The sequence below is a fragment of the Microtus oregoni genome, unplaced genomic scaffold, assembly GCF_018167655.1.
Source record: "Microtus oregoni isolate MIOR12 unplaced genomic scaffold, Mior012 000024F_ref0000369, whole genome shotgun sequence".
NCBI lineage: Eukaryota > Metazoa > Chordata > Mammalia > Rodentia > Cricetidae > Microtus > Microtus oregoni.
Genome location: NW_024543083.1, coordinates 15,743,069 through 15,763,707, shown reverse-complemented (window position 1 = coordinate 15,763,707; position 20,639 = coordinate 15,743,069). Strand labels below are relative to the sequence as shown.

Genomic DNA, 20,639 nt, shown 5'->3' with positions numbered 1-20,639 from the left:
TCGGGTGTGAATGGGGCCATGCTCCTGTGGGGCATCGGGTGTGAATGGGGCCATGCTCCTGTGGGGCATCGGGTGTGAATGGGGCCATGTTCCTGTAGGGCATCAGGTGTGAATGGGGCCATGCTCCTGTAGGGTATTGGGTGTGAAGGGGGTCATGTTCCTGTAGGGCATCGGGTGTGAATGGGGCCATGCTCCTGTAGGGCATCAGGTGTGAATGGGGCCATGCTCCTGTAGGGCATCGGGTGTGAATGGGGTCATGCTCCTGTAGGGCATCCGGAGTGTATGGGGAATTGTGTGCTTTTCTGTCCCTCGATGAGATTCTGTCCAAAAGTCCTGCTCACAGGCACCTCCCTATTCCTGCACCCTCCTCTCCCTTCACTATAGGCCTGAACCCAAATTTGAAAATCCCAAATTCAAAAAACCTTGAGCAGTGGCATGATTCGACGGGTAGAAAATTCCACACCTGAATTCATGGGACAGGCCGCAGGCAAAGCATGAACGCGCAAAAGCTGATATGTAGGAAGCACTTGCCGGCATGCATAGAGGGCATAGTGACGTTTAAGTGAATTTGGTGGTTAAACTTGGGTCCCAGCCCTCAAGGTCTCATTATGCATGAGCAAATATCCCCAAATCCAAAACAATCTGCAATTCATCACCTTTCTTCCTCAAGCATTTCTAAAAAGGGATATTGGACCTGAGCTACCTCCAAGGGTCTCCATATCCCAGCCTTTCTCCCCTTTCTTTCTCCCCATCACTGTCTGATGGAGATCCACAGATCAAGACCTATGACCTCCCATTCTCTTGAGGCGGAAAGGAGTCCAGTGTAGTTGCATTCACTCAGTGATTAAATGTTCCGGGGCTTCTCTTTTTGAACATACTAGAAGCAATCGAGAATTAGACCATAGCAGGCGAGTGGTACATGCTCAGAAGAGAGGATGTGTGCGGTTAGATACGGTGAGAGTGAAGTGTGGGTTAAAGCATGGCCTCCGCATGGCTCATGAAACATCGCAGCCTCGGCTGTTGGCTGGGATGGGGAGATGCAGACAGAGGTGTTTGCTAGGTTAGTCTCTCTCATCTTCTACAAATGTGGGATTTTCCATGATCAATTTTAGAGAATAAAAATCTACAAGAAGGAGGAGGAGGAAGAGGGGAGAAAGGAAGGGAGGGAGGGAAAGAGGGAGGGGGGGAAGGAGGAGAGAAAACACACCCAAATAAGAAGTGTTTAATCACTTTCAAGAGCGCGTGATATTCAAGAACACCCCTGGCTTTGAACAGATGAAGCATGCCCTCTGCCCAGTGCCCTGCGATTGGTCTCTGAGTCTCCTAGTCCTAACTGTCTCTTCTCATCAGCCCACTATTTCTCCAGCATTGTCTTCAGAGCCTTCTAGCTCTGGTCTGAGCACCCACTCTCTGTCTTCATGTCTGGCTAAGGAAAAGAATACAGAAGCAGCTGCAGCTGGCTTATCAGCTCAAATATTCTGATACCAGTATCTGGTATATGTAGAATGTTTCTTTTTGTCCCTGCGTTCTTGGGTGCTCTAACCCATTCCTCACTTAATGCTAGCAGTGAACTTCTCCACTGAGCGCATCCTCAGTTCTCAAATAGTTGGCCCTGGGACTGGTTGTTGCCATCGCTGGTCTTTGGGGAGCTAGCCTTCAAGGAGTAAAGCTATAGGGACTGAGACCATGTCTCCAAACCTCAGTTTCATCCCCTGGAGATGACTGTTGGGCTGTGGTGGTAGAGTGAATAGACTAGCATAGGGCCTGCTTGCTGGTCCTCTGCTGATCTGACAGATCCTTTGACTTTCCTCGATAACCTCAAGAGTATGAACAGTCAGTTGAAACACACAGCTCTCCGAGGCATAGCAATGGGTCCTCTGTCTCTGCTTTCCAGAGGGACAGGACTCCAGAACACCTCTCTTCCTCACCCTTGGCTACTTCCCCCAGACAGAGCAGACAGATGTTAATCACAGCTGTCTTCCAGAGAAGTCTAGGAGAACGGACCCAACCTGCAATGATTTGTTTCAAGGACTTAGAATGGGATGGATGTCTGTGCTCACAAGGAAGCTGGAAGGAGAAGCTCACAGGTGGCAGCTAAGCCCGATAACCAAGCAGTGGCACAGAGAGGGAGGGAGCCTAGAAAGCCACACTGCATGAGGTCTACGTGTGGTGTATGAGCCGGAGTCGGTGAGGGAAACTGGGCAGAGATAAAAGGGTACAGCAGGAAGAAGGTTCCCATTGACTCCCGGATGGTTTTGAGGCCTGTATGAGCAGGATCCACAAAGCAACTGTTCTCTGGATGCTGCTGCACTCACAGGAAAGAGGAGAAGGGACAATAAGAAGTTCAAGGGCACCAACCAGAGCTTTTCCCTTACGTTCTCTTAGACAAAGCCTTCCATTTTCCTGGTCTACATCGAGAAGCCATCACAATGTGTTAAATCCTTCACATGGACAAAAACACATTTTTTGCTATTTTTAAAATTTAGTATTTGGCTAACCTAGCCATTAGGGATCAGGAATCCTTTGTAGCCCAAAGCTGAGTCCTGCTGGAGATGTGGTTAGTCAGGAAACATTAACCTCACGAAGGGTCTGATAGGCCAGTCAGACTTACTGTGTGGCTGATTCTGAGCCACGGCATGACCTTCCTGTGTGGCTGCCCTCTGGGTAGCCCCTCTGTATGTGAGACACAGCTCTGATACTACCACAAGATTGCTACCCTCAGTTCATTGGAGTATTTAACTAAATTCAGTGAGATGGCAGATGCCAGTGTGCTTTCGTCAAAACTGAGGAGTGACATCTCAGTACAAGTCACTGGGTCTTCGGGATCCCATGGTTACTCAACAAAAGCTCACCTGAGCATCCACGCTAAACAAACTCAGGACCCAAAATAAGATCCTGTAGTACATACCACTTTAGTGAGCTTAACCATCCCCGGTACCCAGAGATAACACCCTCATAGCTGGCACCCTGCTAACTGTGTAGTCTCATAAGCTGGGAAGGAATAGAAATTTCCACTGATGGGTGTGTCCCGCATGGGCCACACTAGGCTCTAACCCCAGGACAAAGGCACAGATGGCAGTGCTGGTCCCACTTGCTGGACACAGTGTGTTCTTGCTCTTGTCATTACTGACTAGGTCCTGATCTGTCCTGTGTCTCCCAGTTCTAGGCAAGATCAGGAGTGCTGTGGGAAGTGCCCAGCTGCTCATGTCCCAGAAGTTCCAGCAGTTTTACTGGCTTTGTCAGCAGAATATGGTAAGTGGCATGGTGGCCCCATCCCACGAGGGCTGAGACATACCTAGCGTACCTTTTCACAGACTCCTCGTTACTTTTCAGTTACTATGACCAAGCAGCATGACCAAGGCAACTTACAGAGGAAATATTCATTACTCACGGTTTCAGAGGGTGTGATCATGTGGTAGGGAGCATGGCGGCAGGGGGGCAGGCATGGTGCTAGAGCAGTAGCTGAGAACTTACATCTTCCCCCTCGAGCTGGAGGTGGAGAGAGCTAACTAGGAATGGCCTGGGCTTTTGAAACCTCAATGTCTACCCCCAGTGACACAGCTCTGCCAACAAGGCCACACCTCCCAACCCCCCCCCCCCCATTTCAAAATAGTTCAACCAAGGGTAGACATATGACCCCTTTGGGTGTTTTCATTCAGTCCACCACACTCCTTGTTGGTTGAAGTGCCCCTAAGCAGGAAGATGTGTGAGAGGGAACATAGCCCAGCCTTAGACCCTCTTTCCTGACTCTGGAGAGCCACAAAGAATCCCTGATGGTCCATACCTCAGCCTTAGGGACTCACCTCAGGGGACTTACACCCTGGCTCTGGAGACACAGCCAGGGCTTAGAAACACACATCTCACCCAGACTTCAGTTCTGGAGATGCACAGCCGTATCTCCAAGGACCATCATCCCATCCCCATCTGAGCCTCACACACCTATCCCTGGTTATCTACACTGAGGCCCCAGCAACTCACGCCTCGGGCCCAGGCTCCAGCTGGAAGCTGGGGCAGAGACTGAGCAGGGCACGCAAGTGAGAGGGGAGTCTGACTGTACCTCCACTACTGGCTCAGCTCCCAGAAAACTCTCAGAAGCGGAGGCAGGAAATGGAATGCTGTGATGGCCAAGGTCGCAAGTAAAGAAAAGGATCTATGGGGGTGTTGAGCAAGACGCGTACTCACAAAGAGAGAGTAAGAAGAGATCTTAGAAGTCATTTGAGCTGGGCAGTAGTGTGCACGCCTTTAATTCCAGCACTCGGGAGGCAGAGGCAGGCGGATCTCTGTGAGTTCAAGGCCAGCCTGGTTTACAAGATCTAGTTCCAGGACAGGCACTAAAAAGTACAGAGAAACCCTGTCTCAAAAATCAAAAGAAGAAGGAGGAGGAGGAGGAAGAGGAGGAGGAGGAGGAGGAGGAGGAGGAGGAAGAGGAAGAGGAAGAGGAAGAAGAAGAAGAAGAAGAAGAAGAAGAAGAAGAAGAAGAAGAAGAAGCCGATGACGACGACATTTGGCCTTTACATATCTTACAGTCAGGACAGAAATGAATGTGTCCTGGGCTAGATTTATGGAGGCAATTGGCATAGATCCTGGGTCTTCCTGGAAAAGAGAGGAGAAACCAGTGTGTGTGTGTGTGTGTGTGTGTGTGTGTTGATATACCTGCATGTATGTCCATACATACTAATCTTCATATATCAACATATGCATGTACCCATGTATTGCACACACACACACATTATTTGGTTATGATCTGACTAAATTACTCATATAATTCCATGAGAAACAGCTGAATCATATGCATAGTTCTTTATGGGCAATTTTACACTCCAGATACTTAATACCGAATGTTTTCCGTGAAGGCAGAAGGCTCTGCGGGGCTGTCATGGCAAAGGCGCCAGGTGTTCGGAGGGTGCGCGGCTTGTTAGCTTACACGGAGACAGTGAACTCCCAGCCTGCTCCACTGCATTTGCAGGTGCAGCCCCCGGAGCCGCAGACCCAGGTCTTGCCTTGGGGCTGTTAAGGATAATGTTTTCTCTGACGTTTTCCAGCTAGCCCATTAAAGCGCATCATGAGGTTTAGACTTATAACACGTCACCTTTGGCATGAAGCTCTGGCGACATTTAAAGGGAACTTTGCCACCTTGGGAGACGAAGCTGGATTAAAAATGTCTGGCTATTATATGTCGCACTGCCTTCCTCTACATACTATGTCTGCAAGACTGGTTTGATCGTAAGGAATGCTGTGTGTCGGGTGGTCATTGTCAGGGTGGCCAGACAGCCTCTGGGGCTCCAAGGTACAGACCCTGCTGCATCAGGATGAAGCTTAGCCTTCAGCTTTGGAAATGCGCACCTCTTCGGCACAGCTTTGATACCTTTCAGGTTCAAAAACATCTGGCTGGCTCTTTCCTCTTCTTTTGGCTTCTCTTTGGGGTCTCTAAGACCCTTGGTTGGGGAATGGTGTCAGGGGACACAGGCAAAAGACCGAGCTTGTTTATTTGCCCTCAAAGTGGTGGCTCACGGTTGCTGGGGACGCTGCTGGTGGTAGACATTTTAGTTAGTTTACTAACCGGCAAGTTTAAGAAAAAAAACCCTAGGGGCTGGGCAGTGGGGGCTTGTGCCTTTAATTGCAGCACTCAGCAGACAGAGGCAAGTGGATCTCTGTGAGTTCGAGGCCAGCATGGTCAACAGAGTGAGTTCTGCCTCCAACCAAAGCTACAGAGAAACAGAGAGAGAGAGAGAGAGAGAGAGAGAGAGAGAGAGAGAGAGAGAGGGGAACACCCTCGGGAAAGCCAGCCCCACCCAGGTGTCCCAAAGTTGTACAGGTCTTGAATTTGTGCAGTGTTGCAATAGCTACAGTGTAGCCTCCATGAGTACTCAAGCAGAACAAGACAGAATTGTCAGGGAGCTTAAAAGCTGCTTCAGCATGGACAGAGAGCGCCCTCTAGTGGTTCAATATAAGAACAGGCTCAAACTGCCAAACCCAGCTCTGGATTCTACTTAGGAGGAACACATTGTGAGTTCACCTTCTATTCCTGCCCCACCCCCATGACCCGATGACCCTCCCTGGTGCCATGGGCTGTTATTTGGGTGCCTGTGAGAATTCAGTGGTGCCTAACGGTATAGTTTCTATGTGAGCATCAACTCAGGCTAAAAAAACGTGAATCAATGTTCAACTTGAACTACACTATTTTTTTTTTTTTTTGGTTTTTCGATACAGGGTTTCTCTGTGGCTTTGGAGGCTGTCCTGGAACTAGCTCTTGTAGACCAGGCTGGTCTCGAACTCACAGAGATCCGCCTGCCTCTGCCTGAACTACACTATTGAACGTTGGATGGTTTAAGCACAAGCAAATGTCTGTTGTGTGAGGCCACAGTATGAGCCAACCTCACACTCAATCCAGGGAACCACACGCAGAATTGGCACTCGATTGTCAGAGTAAGAAGTAAGTGGACCAAAATTGTGCAGAAATAGCATGCATCTTGGACACAGAACCAGCCCAGGGGCTGAGTGGCACCCCTTGAGCAGGCTAAGCTGTGGGAAAGGGAGGGTTGCTGGTTCTTGATTCCCCTGTTCCTTTAAGAGACTGACTTGGCTCTGCATGGGAGGAAACTAAATTGCCTCTGAAGTCATACTTGACCCTCAGAAGTAGAGCTGGCCCCATCAAAATACACACCATGAAATACGTGGCTGCTCCCAGTGGTCTCGCCACCAGACACGTGCAGCCCTGTTCCTCCCTAGTCAGTTACAGGGCTCGACTGTGTCTATGAGCTGCGAACTGTTTGAAGGGAGTAACCCAGGAAACCCAAGTGCGTACTTGGGAAGTATCTACCCACTGAGCATCCTAGCCCCCGGGAATTCCAAGCTGAAACACTGAAGGGTTAATGCTGCTTTCTTCTAAGCTGCTGCCCCACCCTGTACCTGGGCTAAGGTTACTCGGATGGGTCATGGAGTGTCTCCTGTTGTGTTTCAAATGAGTGGAGCTCCTCCTCCTCCGAGTCCTTGAGTGACAGAAAAAGAAAGAGCAGGCCCGGTAATGTCCCTGTGTGTCCACAGGACCCCAGCGCCATGCCAAGGCCAACATCGCAGGATCTGGCCGGCTACTGGGATATGCTGCAGCTGTCTGTGGAAGATGTCAGCATGAAGTTCGATGAGCTGCACCAGCTGAAGCTCAACGACTGGAAGATAATAGAATCACCCGAAAGAAAGGTAATGAAGTCACGTGGTGTGGGCCTCTTACTGTATGATAGCCAATTCGCCAACTTCTCCACCTGCAGTTGTTGATACAGGATCAAATTTTGTGTGTGTGTGTGTGTAGCACATGCACAAATAGAAAGAATGGCCGTCCTGGCAGTGTGGCTAGCAGTGGGTGTCATTACTGTATCTCCAGTAAACAAACATCTCAGAGACACCACCAGAGATCCCTGCATCTATAATCTAGCTTCCTCCAGGGATAAAACCTGGCTCATTTTCATCCGACTCCTGCTTGGGTTGTATTTAGATGACCTCCCACAGGTAAGATGTCAGGTCTGGCTAAGATGACAATCTTCTGTTCAAATATCCTTCCCTGGGGCATGTGGGGAGCGAAGGACAAGACAGCACTGAAATCTTTTCAAGCAGGCTGAGGGTGTGATCTTCCTCTAGAGCTCCATCCTTCAGTAGGCTGAAAATTGGCATCCAGTCTGGATGTTGGCTCTCTGCTTAGTGATGACGTCATCTCAGGAGCGTGCTAGGATGCAGTCTAAGTCAGCAGGACATGCACCCACCTACAGGCTTCCCAGAGACGTCATCATGATCTGGATTTCCTACACAGATAGCGTCCATTCAACTGAGGTACAGCTAGAGGGGTAAGGGTGTTTGCCACTAAACCTGAAGCTCTGAGCCTGACCCATGACCTCCACAGTGGGAGGAGAGAACCAACGCCTACAAGGTGCCCTCTCATCTCCACAGGTTCACTGTGGAGCGAATACACCACACACAGGCATGCACCCATATACACACGAAATACACATTTCTTTTATGAAGCTCCAATCAGATGTGGCGGTATATGCCTGAATTCCCAAAATTGAGAAGCTGAGGCAGGAGGATTATAGGTTTGTGGCCAGCCTAGAATAAATAGTGAGACTCTGTCTCCAAATGAAATAGAACAAAGTTGCCAGGAAAATAGACTAATAATAGTTAAGGGAAGTACTGTTTAATGTGTGAGCGAGAATGTGGGTAGCTAAGTGATTGGGATGAAAGCCAGCGAGGACACACACCTCACTGTTTGGACTTCCTCAGAGACTCGCTGGTAATCAGTGGGGCTTAAAGCCAGCCTCAGATGTCCCTGAGGGCAGTGAACAAACTCCTCCCACCAAATAACGGGAGGGGTGTGGGAACACTCCCATGATTCTGAGGGCCATGAGAAGATGGCCCAAGAGTGGAATGTTGAAAGCACTGCTCCCCAATCCAGCCCCCATGCAGGTAGCTGCCCCTCTGGGACCGATGGGCAAGCAGAAGCCCCCTGGAGCAAGTCTCCTGGGAAATATGTTCTTGCTCAGGACACTCACCCCAGTGCAGAGCGGCAGGTCCACACCTTAAAGGAAAGCTTGCCCCTACTAGTAACTTCTGAAGGCAGAGTCCCAAGCTTTGCAAGGCTCCTATTTCCCCCTGCCCTGAAGTAATAAGGGCAGCGGGGCTGCGTTCTCAGCACCCCCGGCCGCCTGCCCGGCTAGCTTATGCCCAAAATAATTACACGGACACTGTATTCTTTTAATCACTGCTTGGCCCTTTAGCCCTAGCCCTTACTGGCTAATTCTCACATCCCGATCAACCCATCTCTAATAATCTGTGAGAACCGGTCTTACCGGGAAGATTCTAGCCTAGTCCATCCTGGGTCGGAGCTTCATCCCGGGAGCAGGGCATGGCATCTCTCTCTGAGGCGTCTGCTCCCGAGCGGAGAGCAGTTGAGTCTCTGACCTCACTTCCTCTTCCTCCCAGCATTTTGTTCTGTTTACTCCACCCACAGGGCCAAGCAGTTTCTTTATTGGCCAATGACCTTCCTCCATCATTTCCCCTTTTTCGGTTTAAACAAAAAAAAAAGGCTTTAACTTTAACATAGCAAAATTACATATAACAAAACAGTTATCAAGTAAAAGTTACAATAATCTTTATCATAACTAAGGAAAACTATAACTATAACTAACTATTCTTAACTCCATCAAAGACTCCAGAAAGATATAATATTACCTAAGTAAACAAGAACTAAGAAACTTCAAACTCTAGAAATGACAGAGACATCTCGCTGCCTGGACAGTCACCCAAAGTTCCTCTGTACTGTTGGGGCATCCATCTTCAGCCTTCAGGCCCATGGTATCCAGCAGACATTTCCATAAAGCAGGAAAATTTAAAGTCAGTTCAGTCACTATCTGTTTTGTCCTGCAGAATGTCTCGCAGACTCTTTCAAAATGAATCAGGAACCCCGAAAGATCATCTCACCTTAGGCAAGTTCAGTAGTCCTCTCTCTGCAGGTTCTCTGTGTCCAGTTTATGCAATAGTCCAGGCAAGAGCAGTTTCTTGCCCAAATGGCTATCAAACTCCATAAGGTGCCTCTTCGATGCCCATCTTCCTCTTGAAGTACATTGGTGCTGCCAGGAGCAGAGTGTCTCATTGTCATGAAAAGTCCTCAGTTATTAAAACATTAAATGTCCTATTCTGTAATCTTTGAAAGACATGAAGAATGTCTATCTAAAATATATCTCTATATATCTAGAAAATCTAACTAACATGACTACAAGCTTTACTATTATCAATGATTATCCATTAACAACCTATATTTCTTAATTATACAGTACATATTTAAATGAACTACACAATCACAATACCTTAATCAAAATCAGAAACACTTATACATATAACAAAATTGACCTTAAATCTCTATCAATAAAGCAAAATCTATACTAATGCAAATTATTCATACCTATATCATATCCCCCTTTAAATGTAAAAGAACATTTATAAACATTTTTTGGGAATATGGGCGCAGTTATTTCTCTCCAAACTGCTTCCTGCTGAATGGGGGCGTCGTTAATTAGGTCTTTCATGGTATAACCTGTGTGCTAGTTCCATCTCAGTTGGCAGTTGAGCGAAGCAATTTTTTGAAGGCGTTCACACCAACCCTTCAGGAGGGCGTGGTCCATCATACCAAATCGGAATAGAAGAAATGAACAGCGTCTCATCCTCTGTGAAAACAAAATAAGAAACTCCTTTCCAAAGCATCATGTTCTTAGGTCCAAATTTCAAATTCAAGGCATCAAAATATCTATGTTGGATTAGATCAGCAGCATTTATAAATAAATATCTTTTAGTAGCTTTTGCTCTTTCCTCAGCATTCAAACAATTCAAAGAGAGCATAATAGCATACAGTATCAAAATTCTCTGTGTACTTTCCATCTTTGTGCAGCTTTGTTTTAACCTCTATTTTGTTTATTTTTACTTTTAACTCTTTGCTTTTTGAGACAGGTTCTCTGTATCTTTGACCTGAAGTAACTCTGTAGACCAGGCTGTCTTTGAACTCTCAGAGATCCGCCTGTCTCTGCCTCCCAGGCATTCGGGATTAAAGGTGTACACTACTACACCTTGAACTCACAGAGATCTGTTTGTCTCTGCCTTCTAGGCACTGGGATTAAAGGCGTGTGCTACCACACACAACAACTCTCTTCCTTTTTTTTTTGTTACTTTAAGAACTTTAAATTTTAGTCTGCATATATTTTTAACACACTTCAAACCATTCAGAAATTTTCTCTGTCTTTGAATCTCTCTTTACTGTATATCTTTCTTTTTCTGACCACATGAGCCTTTAAATTACTGAGCAATATGGGTAGGATTAAAGGCGTGGCTTTGCCAGCTAGATCCAGTCCATTCCTTAGCTTTCCAGCCACATGGCTGAGGTACTGGCTGTAGCCACGTTTACTGTGACAACTCTATGGCATTTCAAGGTCCCTGCCAGCAAGCGAGCTTCAGCAGACAACACTCAAGTCCTCTCTCGGTAGCTGGCCCTCCTGCCTCAAACAGTCAGAGTTTGCCCTGGCAGGATGGCCCAGAAAGCCGGCATTTTTAAACGGCGCAGCTTTTTTCCTGCTACGGCTGAAAACCGAAAAGCATGCGTTCAGCTTTTCGTCAACACCTTTTAAGTGTTTCGTGGCAGGACCTCTTAATGAGCTGCAGGCTTTGCAGCTAAAGCTGAGTCAGGAAGCCTCTCTTAGATGAGGTGCTTTCTTGCCTCTAGCAGGCAAAGTAGAACCGAGAAATTGCTGCTACCAAGAAACCAGGCACAATGCTTTCATTTTGTTCTAGAATTATTTCCCAAGCTGTCTCAGGCTTTATGTGGAAGCAGTTGTCCACGTGGGCGCCATATGAAGTAATAAGGGCAGCGGGGCTGCGTTCTCAGCACCCCCGGCCGCCTGCCCGGCTAGCTTATGCCCAAAATAATTACACGGACACTGTATTCTTTTAATCACTGCTTGGCCCTTTAGCCCTAGCCCTTACTGGCTAATTCTCACATCCCGATCAACCCATCTCTAATAATCTGTGAGAACCGGTCTTACCGGGAAGATTCTAGCCTAGTCCATCCTGGGTCGGAGCTTCATCCCGGGAGCAGGGCATGGCATCTCTCTCTGAGGCGTCTGCTCCCGAGCGGAGAGCAGTTGAGTCTCTGACCTCACTTCCTCTTCCTCCCAGCATTTTGTTCTGTTTACTCCACCCACAGGGCCAAGCAGTTTCTTTATTGGCCAATGACCTTCCTCCATCACTGCCCCTCTGCTGCAGCCTGTGGGCTCTGAAGCCCCATGCAAAGGGAGCTCACGGGGAGTTTATCTGTCGCAGGTGTGCAGTTTAGAGCCTCCGAGAAAGGAGGCGAGAGATGAGCAGCTGTGTGCTTCATGTGAGAGTTACATATCTTAAGTAGCTTAAGAAGTCGGGGGTGGGCCATGACTTCCAGCCTAGGGAAGAAATGTCAGATACCGAGACAGCATCTCGCTTTTGCCAGCATGCCACTGTGGGCATGGGCACACACTACCCTGCTTCCGGGACCAAACGCATCTCAAGCCTGGAGAGTCAGGAGAGAGCTCTCTGCTTAGGCAGGAGGAGTCTCACAATGTCCAGGGTAGGTCCAGATTTGCCTTCAGGAATACTGTTCCAGAGGAGAGGCCCTTCACTAACGAGTTTGCGAGCCTTCTGCATTATGTGTGTTTCCAGTTTGTCTAAGTTATCTCTCTGGAGAGGCCTGTGTTTTTGGATGTGCATTGTTTGCGACTCGAAGCTGATGGAAATATGTGCATAGATGCATAATTATGAATGTGCTCACAGTAAAGTCAGTGTGGGTTTAGGCTCATGGTTGAGAAGTTGGCTGAGGGACCTATGGGGCTCCTGCCCACATAAAATCGTTTTCGTGAGTATGTATCCTGCCCCACAAACATCAGGCAACCACGTCCGCATTCCCTCAAGACGCTCACTACCACTCAGGTAGGATGCTGCTTTGGAAAGTACAGGGCTGAGGGTGAACTCCAGTTTGCCAGAGCTAGGGGAATGTCTGTGTTGAGGTGCAGTTTATTTTCTTAATTTGTAGATGCGGCCCCAAACACCTCAGTCTCCACTGAAAAATTAGAAAGTTTAGAAAGGTGACCCCCAAAAAAAACATAAATAAAAAGGAGTGGTGTAAGATGAAGCTGCCTCATTGGGCATCAGTGGCGGGAACTTGGCAGGGGATCAGACGGAAGCTGGATGAACCAGGACTCCAGAACTCAGCATTTAGGGTCCTCCCCTCCACCTTCCTCTGACTACCCACCTCATGGCTTGCCCTCCCATCTCTCCCACCTTGCCATGGCCCCTCCCATCTCTCCTCTGACCTCCTTCTGCTTCCCTTATGACCTCCCTCACCTCCCCTCAGGACTGCTCTCCTGATGTTCCCCAAGCTCCCCTCTGACCTTCCCCAGTCTTTCTCCTCTCATCTTCACTTGCCTCCATGACCTCTCCATGACCCTCTCTGACCTCTGACCTCTGTGACTTGTGATGCTTTTCAGGAAGAAAGGAAGATCCCCCCTCCAATACCAAAGAAGCCCCCTAAGGGGAAATTTCCCATCACAAGGGAAAAGTCCCTGGACCTGCCAGACCGACAGCGCCAAGAAGCCCGGCGTCGGCTCATGGCAGCCAAGAGAGCAGCCTCCTTCCGCCAGAACTCGGCCACCGAGAGGGCAGACAGCATTGAGATCTACATCCCCGAGGCCCAGACTCGGCTCTGAGGACCAGAGATGGCCACGCGCGCCTGGTTTTGTTCTTCTACGCGAAACACTTGTACAGTTTATAGCCTACCTGGTAGTTTCTGCCCCACCCTCCACCGGCTTCGCCCTTGCCGTGTTCTCTGCACCGTAGACAGTGGACGCTCCGATTCCTAGTTGTGCTGAGATTGACTCGGAAGGACATCGGGGCTGACGGACGGGCTTGGTGAGCCCCGACTTGCCTCCCTGTTCGCAGAGGGCCACCAGGTGGCCTCTTGAGATGGAACCTAGCTTTCTCTTTGTTATTTATATTTTTATAAATTGTGTGATAACTAGAGGTCACTACAAACGGGTGCGTCTCCCCACTCCGAGAGGCATTAGACATCCAGGTGGAAGGTGCTACAATTCGAAGGGCAGGAAAGACAGACAAACCTGTTCCCTCTCATCTGAGTTACTGTCCCCAACTGAGCTGTCCCATGCCCCTGCTGTCCTCACTAGCCCTGCCACCCCAGGAAGCACTGGGTTCCTTGGTTGACATTTGTGATGACAGAAAAGAGTCTCTCCAATGTCCCCACCATGTGTTTTTCCAAAAGGAAATGACAAGGCTAACCCACCCAAAAAAAAATCTAGCATAAAATCTTAATTTATATTCAAAGCTAAGCTGAATGTTCCCCTAAGAGGGGGACCCCTGGAAAGGGCTGGCAGGAGCCCAGAGAATACAGAGAGGGAAAAAAAACTAAAAGATGGTCATGGTATTTTTATCCCTTCGTAACTCAAACCATTACACATAGCATTTTCTAAGACTTCGCTGCGTACGCTACATGTGCTTTACCCGTATGTCACATGCGTCCTCAAACTGCTATCACTTGACTTTCCCAGGGTACCTTGACAGGAGTTTGCTTGTTTCTGATGACAGTTGTGATGTTGTAAGCCGTATAGGAACTATGAATGTGAGTGGTAAGTATATCAGTTAAAATGGTAAAGAAGAAAAAAAAAACTAGTTTATACTTGTATTTTTCCAGAATTCTTTTGGTCCTATGCAGTACTGCTGAAGTTAAGAATATATTTCTTGCCTGTGTTAGATGGGAAGGGGGTGGGGGAAAGGTCATGCGTGAGGATTTCCAGCTATGGAACTGAAGGAAGGTTATCAGGAGTCATGACTCAGAGGGTGCCGAGAAGGGAGAGGTTGGCTCTGATTAACCCGGCTTTGGGTAGATTATATTTATGTGCTCAGAGTCAGATGCCACACAGAGCCATCAAATTGCCCGTGGCCCTGATCTCAGAGTTCTTTGTTGTTCAAGTCCAGGCAGGGTTCCACCCCATCCCAGGTCTTCCCTCCTAATGCTTAAGGAGCACCATGCACTTGGCCATAGGAGCAAAGCTTTCGACACCCCCGTCGTACTTTGTGTTTTCCCAGTGGCTCGCACTTTAAACCGTCCCCAAGGTCCCCTCTGGTCACTGCGTGGGTACCCAGCGAGGCAGCCTTGCAGCTGGGGCGTTGCTAAGATGACACCGGCCTCTTCCTCATCCTCTACATTCCACTACGCATGGGGGGGCACGGTTGATGTTACAGCATGTCAGGCCTCAAAGTTTTACTTTTTTATAAAGCTGAGTAGTTAAGAATCCCCTGTAATAGCAAAACCCTATAAACCGAGCCTTGTATCTGGTATATATTTTACCAAACAGCCTTAAAATATATTTGGACGCAAAAATCATACGAATGTATATCCTTTAAAAAAATGCAAAAAAAAAATTCCCAAAATATTCTTCTATCACTGAACCCTGTTTCCCCAGAGTGTTCAAAGCATTTTCTACCTAAATAAATCATGCAAATCCTGAATAGCATTAAACAATGATGCTTCCTCCTGTATTCATGCCACTGTGTTTTAAAAAAAGAAGAAGACTAGATTGTAAGCACTGGTACTTGCGATTTGGAAAGTGGTGTATCCTAGAGGAACAATCTAGAAGGAATCAGAGGTAAGCAGATCTGATGTCCATCCCCTAGCTGAAGGAAATGCAGGCTGCAAATGTCCCTGCTGCCCATACCCATGAGGCTGTCTGGCAGCCTTTCCTGTCGTTTCGTACACGGCATAGGTAGAAACAAATTGTAACACTAGACAATCATTATTTGTCTTAAACCCAAAACTCTATGGACCCAACTTGAACAAAGTATCCATTAGATTTTGGTTAATTATGTTGCCTATATTCAGTCTTTATCTGACCGCACCTAAAGTCTTTGGCCTAAGCTTCACCTCACTAAACAAATCTCCCTTCCCTGAGTTGCAGGGTGGCCCCTCTCTGAAGTGGAAAAAAAGAAAAATATGTGTCCCTATCTGGTTTACTAGGTTCCAAAGATTATTTAATGACCGAACCAACACCTGCTGCTAGTTCTGATGGCGTGTTAGCTGTTCGCGTCCCCTCGTAAGTGCAATGCCTTCCGTTCTCCTGCGGGTGACACTGCTGTGGAACAAGATAAGCCATGTTTACACTGCAGCATCCAAGCCAAGGCAGACAGCGTTGGTCGCGTGTGCATGCCGCCCCTCCAGCTCCTTTACTCCGGTTGCTTTCAGGAGGGTCTCGGTGTGGAGTTCTCCTGTGGTCCTCTCATCTCATCCAAAACAAGACATTAAAGAAAAAACTGGTACAGAGATATGGTTGTCACACGGCGCCGTCCGTGTTATATGTAACAGACGCTCATGTTCCTAGAGATGCCACTGACAGCTGGAGAGACTTCCTCACACCGGCAGGCTGTTGTGGACTCCACTGTGGGAAGCACAGCTGGAAAGCAGGACCAGGAGAAAAAGTGCAACTGAGGAACAAGAGGATCGAGAACTTTCCCAGACGTCTCCATTTGCTCCTGTTGTGATCATGGTTCCTATATATTTTTATCACCACCCTAGAATGTTGTAGAAAGGAGCCAACTTGTTTTATACCCAGAAATCATCTTGCTGGAAAGGAAATGCCCACACTTTTAACTTTAAGCCACATCTGAAGGCTTCAAGCATTTAATAGGAAGTAAATCCTTGTTAAGAAAAAAAAAATACAAATTATTTCTGCCTGTGTCAGAAAAATCGACAAAACCACAAGCTGCAAAGCAGAGGCACTCTTGCAGCCAGCCTTTATGGAAAGGTCCAAGGTATGACTAGAATAACAGAGTACACAAGGCATATGATGGATCCTGTTTCCTGGGGTGTCTCTCTCAGTTCACCCCATCTTTACTTCTGCCTTTTGTTAGCATATTGAGCAAACGCTGTTTTTAACCACCCTAACTTAAATCTGACGCCTCTGCACTACCCATCCCAACCCCAGGACTCCAGGTTGAGATGCCTGCGGTGATACGGTGACACCATGGACACGTGGCCCAGTGCCTGTAGCAACCATAGAACTCCCTGCCTTAGAAACCGCTGTCTGGTTTGGGCCAACCTTTGTTTGTTTGTTTTCTTTTTTGAAGACAGAGTCTCACTGTGTATAGTCCAGGCTAGCCTCAGATTTTCAACTGTTCTATCTCTTTCTCCTGGGTGCTGGGATAACAGACACGCACCATCATACCCAGTCTTGGTCCAAAACTTTGAGCAGCAGAGATGGGGTAGAGTGAAAAAGAGACACGGGCTGAACTTAGTAACTGATTGTGGGATAATCAGGTGTGAGGCAGCCTTCTGATGTCTCTGAAGAGCTGGAAGCCAGTCACCTTCCGATGGGCACACAGGTCATGTTTCAGCTGCTTTCTCCTGCAGACTCAGTCACCTTGCTCAGGTTCCCCGGCCACAACTCCAGGACGTCCACATGGACAGAAGCTGACACGTGGCAGTTCAGATAGACTCAGGCTAACAGGTTATCAGGACTGTACCTGCTGATGGCGGAGGAACTCCCTCAGCTGTCGGAGGGGCAGCAGCAGTCCCCTGTGGGCCTGTATCTGGCTTGAAGGAAGCTGACTGTCTGGAGCAACACTGGGCATGGGAGGACACTGAAGCCGTGCTCACCCTACCAGCTACAGGTTTGAAGCACACAACACAGACATGCGTCCCCAAGTCACAGGCCTCTGTGTGCTCACCTCACCCCGCCACTTTCTTCTCCAGCCGTGGGTGTCTTTGTGTTATTACTGCAAATTTAACGTATCGCTACCCTCATAGTTACCCGTATCATTTTTATAGTTTTCAAACTATGCTTGCAGGAAGTTTTAAGGCGTTTCTTTTTTCTGCCCACTCACCATTTATACATCTAAGTAGGTTTGGATCAAACGCTGGGGTTCAAAACCAGTAAACCGCAGGCTTAAGAGATCAAGACTATAATTGCCTCTGATTTGCCGTGGCCTCGGCTGCACTGGTGAGCCGTGAACTTTGCACTAACTTATCCCATTGCTGCCTGTCAATGAGCGTGCCACATCAGCCGAAGTCATCCCTGTACCCTGGCGCAGCCTGTGCCGCCTGGAGGGGGATTGAGTAGAAAGGTGCTAGCTGAAGGCGGTGCACTTCCCTGTCAGGCTCGATGCCCTCTGCACAGAGTAGCTGCAGGAAGTTTGGGATGTCAACGAGAAGGTGCCTGAAGCCCTGAGGCCCAGCCAAGCTGCCAGAACGTATGCCTGCAATGGCTAGTAACCTGTTTTTACTCAGGTCCCCCCGTTTTCTCTTCCATGTGGCATTAGTGTTACTGTCCCTACCTCCCTCACAGACAGACACAATGTAAGGATGGGTGACATACAGCCTCCGGCATCTTAGAGGTTAGAGGTCTATAGTGAATGTGTATTGTTTGGAATTTATGTTCTGGCTCTATATGTGTTTTGTGGCCCTACTCTGTGCTGGAAGCTGGCAGAGCCAGCGAGGGCACAACAGGCAGGGATATTTGCTTTAGGGTCCTGTCCTGCGTAAGCAGGAGGTCAAACAAGGATGCAGCAGAGCACAGATATGGAACATAATCACCAGGGAATTCTTTTCCTGCCGCTGTGAATTCAATTTCTCTACCCAGCCATGAACAAGAACCAATACCACCACCGAGAACTGGGCAATGTCCTCACCATCCCGTCAGCTCAGCTCCCTCCTGGATGAGATGAACAGAGGTTATCTCTGCAGGACAGTAACAAGAGGACAGTTCTTCCCGGGAAACAGAAGGCTGTGCGTGCAGAGTGCACCGGAATGGACCCAGCCCTGTGGCACAGTTGTCGCGGAGGTGTGAACACCACCCCAAGTCCCTGCTTTGCCATCATCCCCCTGCCCACTGCAGAGATGAGCACACAGACACAGAAGAAGCCTTTCTGTTCTTGCCACACTGAAAAACACGACCTTGTGATGAGTTGCTGTCCTAACTCTGGCGTTTTGATCCAATGTTTAAAAAAATAAAAGACCCTGTTTCTGTCTCAGCAGCTGACAGCTGACTCCGTTACAGAGGACATATAAGTTACCTACAAAACTACTACTTTTTAAAAGATTTTTGTATACACACAAACCAAGGTAACAGTGGTTTACCTCCCAGTTTTCTTAGATTTTAGGAGACTCTTAATCATTGGTGCTTATTCTGAATTTGAAAGACTTGGGCTCCAAGACTTCCCATGGGCGGCGCAAAAGAGATGGTCACAGAGGAAGTTATGGCAGGGTTTGTGAACCCGTGTTTGTCTTTTGAGCAGTGGTCTCCGTGGGGGGACTCGGGTGCATGTCTGCAAAGCCAATGACGGAGCCAAAGTTGATTGTGGGACCTTAGGAAGCCACTTGTCCATAAACCCTCGTTCTCCACCCAACTCCAGCTGTCACCTACAAAGGGCTTCACAAGAATTGTCACCTCCCTCCATTTTCAGTTGGTTTGCTGCATTTAGGAAGGTTTTCCCCTGAGCATCGAGAACCGGGCTACTTATTCCCAACGATAAGCCAGTTACCTCTGGCCAGGTACCCTCCTGTAGAGATACAACCCTCTACCCACCCTCCATACTATGTACCAAAATACCCAGGTGTGGCCTAAGGACTGAGTTTAATGCCTCCTATAGGGATTCAAGGAATGCTAGAGCAGGAGACTAGCAATTTTAGTTCAAGGTTAAAAGTATATAAATATATATAAATAAATATACATATAATACCCACGACGAGGATCGACAGAGTGCCAAATATTCCAACTGTACAGAGTTACATTCATCAGAACGAAACTATTTTATGTAATTCTCTTACTCATGCTTTTTTGGGTTCTTTTGATAAATTCTATTTCCCAGCATGCAGGGCCCTATCTGATGTATTTCTCATTGCCTACACAGTTTCTTCCTCCTCACTAATAATTTGTCATTATTTTAAGCCATTTTTAAAGATTGCTTGTTTTGTTTTGTTTTCTTCTGTGACTTTTCTTTCCACTCTTGGGTGACTATGGCAACGCGGTTGCCTAGCACTCTCCTATAGTAATGCCTCTTTCTTTCAATGTCTGCATTGCCAATACTCACCTCCTGTACATAGTTCTGCAATTAAATTTTTTGAGAAAAGTAATATTTTCTTGTATCAGAGTAAATTCTTTGTGTTATTTTTAAATTCAGAAAATATAGACCACAGGGTTTTATACATGAAAAATTATACTCTTCTTCTGCAATTTATTTTTTTTTTCACTGCCCTTGATATATCCATTAATATAAAATCGGAGCTAGAGAAATAATGGCTGAGAAGCCAAGCAGGCTTTGGGATCTGAGGTCAGATCCCCAGCACCCATGTGAACTCCAGGTACTTGGAAGGCAGAAGTGTGTGTGTGTGTGGGGGGGGGGGGTCTCCAGGGCAGGCTAGCTAATAGATTACCAAATCTGTGAGCTCTGGGTTCAAGTGAGAGATCCTGCCTTCAATATATAAACTGGAAACTGATCAAGAAAAGCATTCATATCAGTCTCTGGGTTCTGCACGCATACACACATGCACACATACCCACATGCACATATATACACATACGTACACATGCATAAAAAGAACTAGACATTCCTCAGTGCTATGCCTTTAACATGTATGTAAAATGGCACGGATTCAGAGTTAACACTGCGGTATTTAGTTAGAGGGTTTCACACACCATTGAGTTACACGAGAAACAGACGTGGGTCTCACCACTGTGAAGACCCATACAGTCCGGCTGCAGTGAGGAAGGGCTGGGAGCTGGTGGCATAGTGCCCAGGCCTTTGTGTAGAAGGACAGAAAGGCTCCACTACTCAAGGACCCACGTTGCCCAGGTGTGTTCTATAGGTCCCTCCTAAAGGATGAAGATGGAGTTCATTTTTCCTGTCAAGCCCTGACTCCATCCCTTCCACCTGCTTGGTCCCTATGTGGTCCCTCCATCTCTCTCTGTTGCCAGTTATCAGCTGGTCTTACCAGCCCAGTGGAGATTCTCATAGCAGACTTCTACCCTTTCTACCCATTGCTAGTTACCAAGTCACCAAGCCTTGAGCAGGACTCT

General features: G+C 47.7%; 1 protein-coding gene across 2 annotated transcripts in view; it reads left to right on the top strand.

The window, feature by feature from the left end:
* Nucleotides 1–19,690, top strand: part of Dlgap2 (DLG associated protein 2) — a 691,629-nt gene extending 671,939 nt beyond the window's left edge. For both annotated transcript variants that reach the window (XM_041673600.1, XM_041673601.1), the window contains 3 exons: nucleotides 3,161–3,252; nucleotides 7,045–7,197; nucleotides 13,047–19,690. In XM_041673600.1, the coding sequence (XP_041529534.1) occupies nucleotides 3,161–3,252; nucleotides 7,045–7,197; nucleotides 13,047–13,265 (464 nt within the window). In that variant the 3' untranslated portion in view covers nucleotides 13,266–19,690. The remainder of the gene's footprint in view (nucleotides 1–3,160; nucleotides 3,253–7,044; nucleotides 7,198–13,046) is intronic.
* Nucleotides 19,691–20,639: the final 949 nt, after the last annotated feature.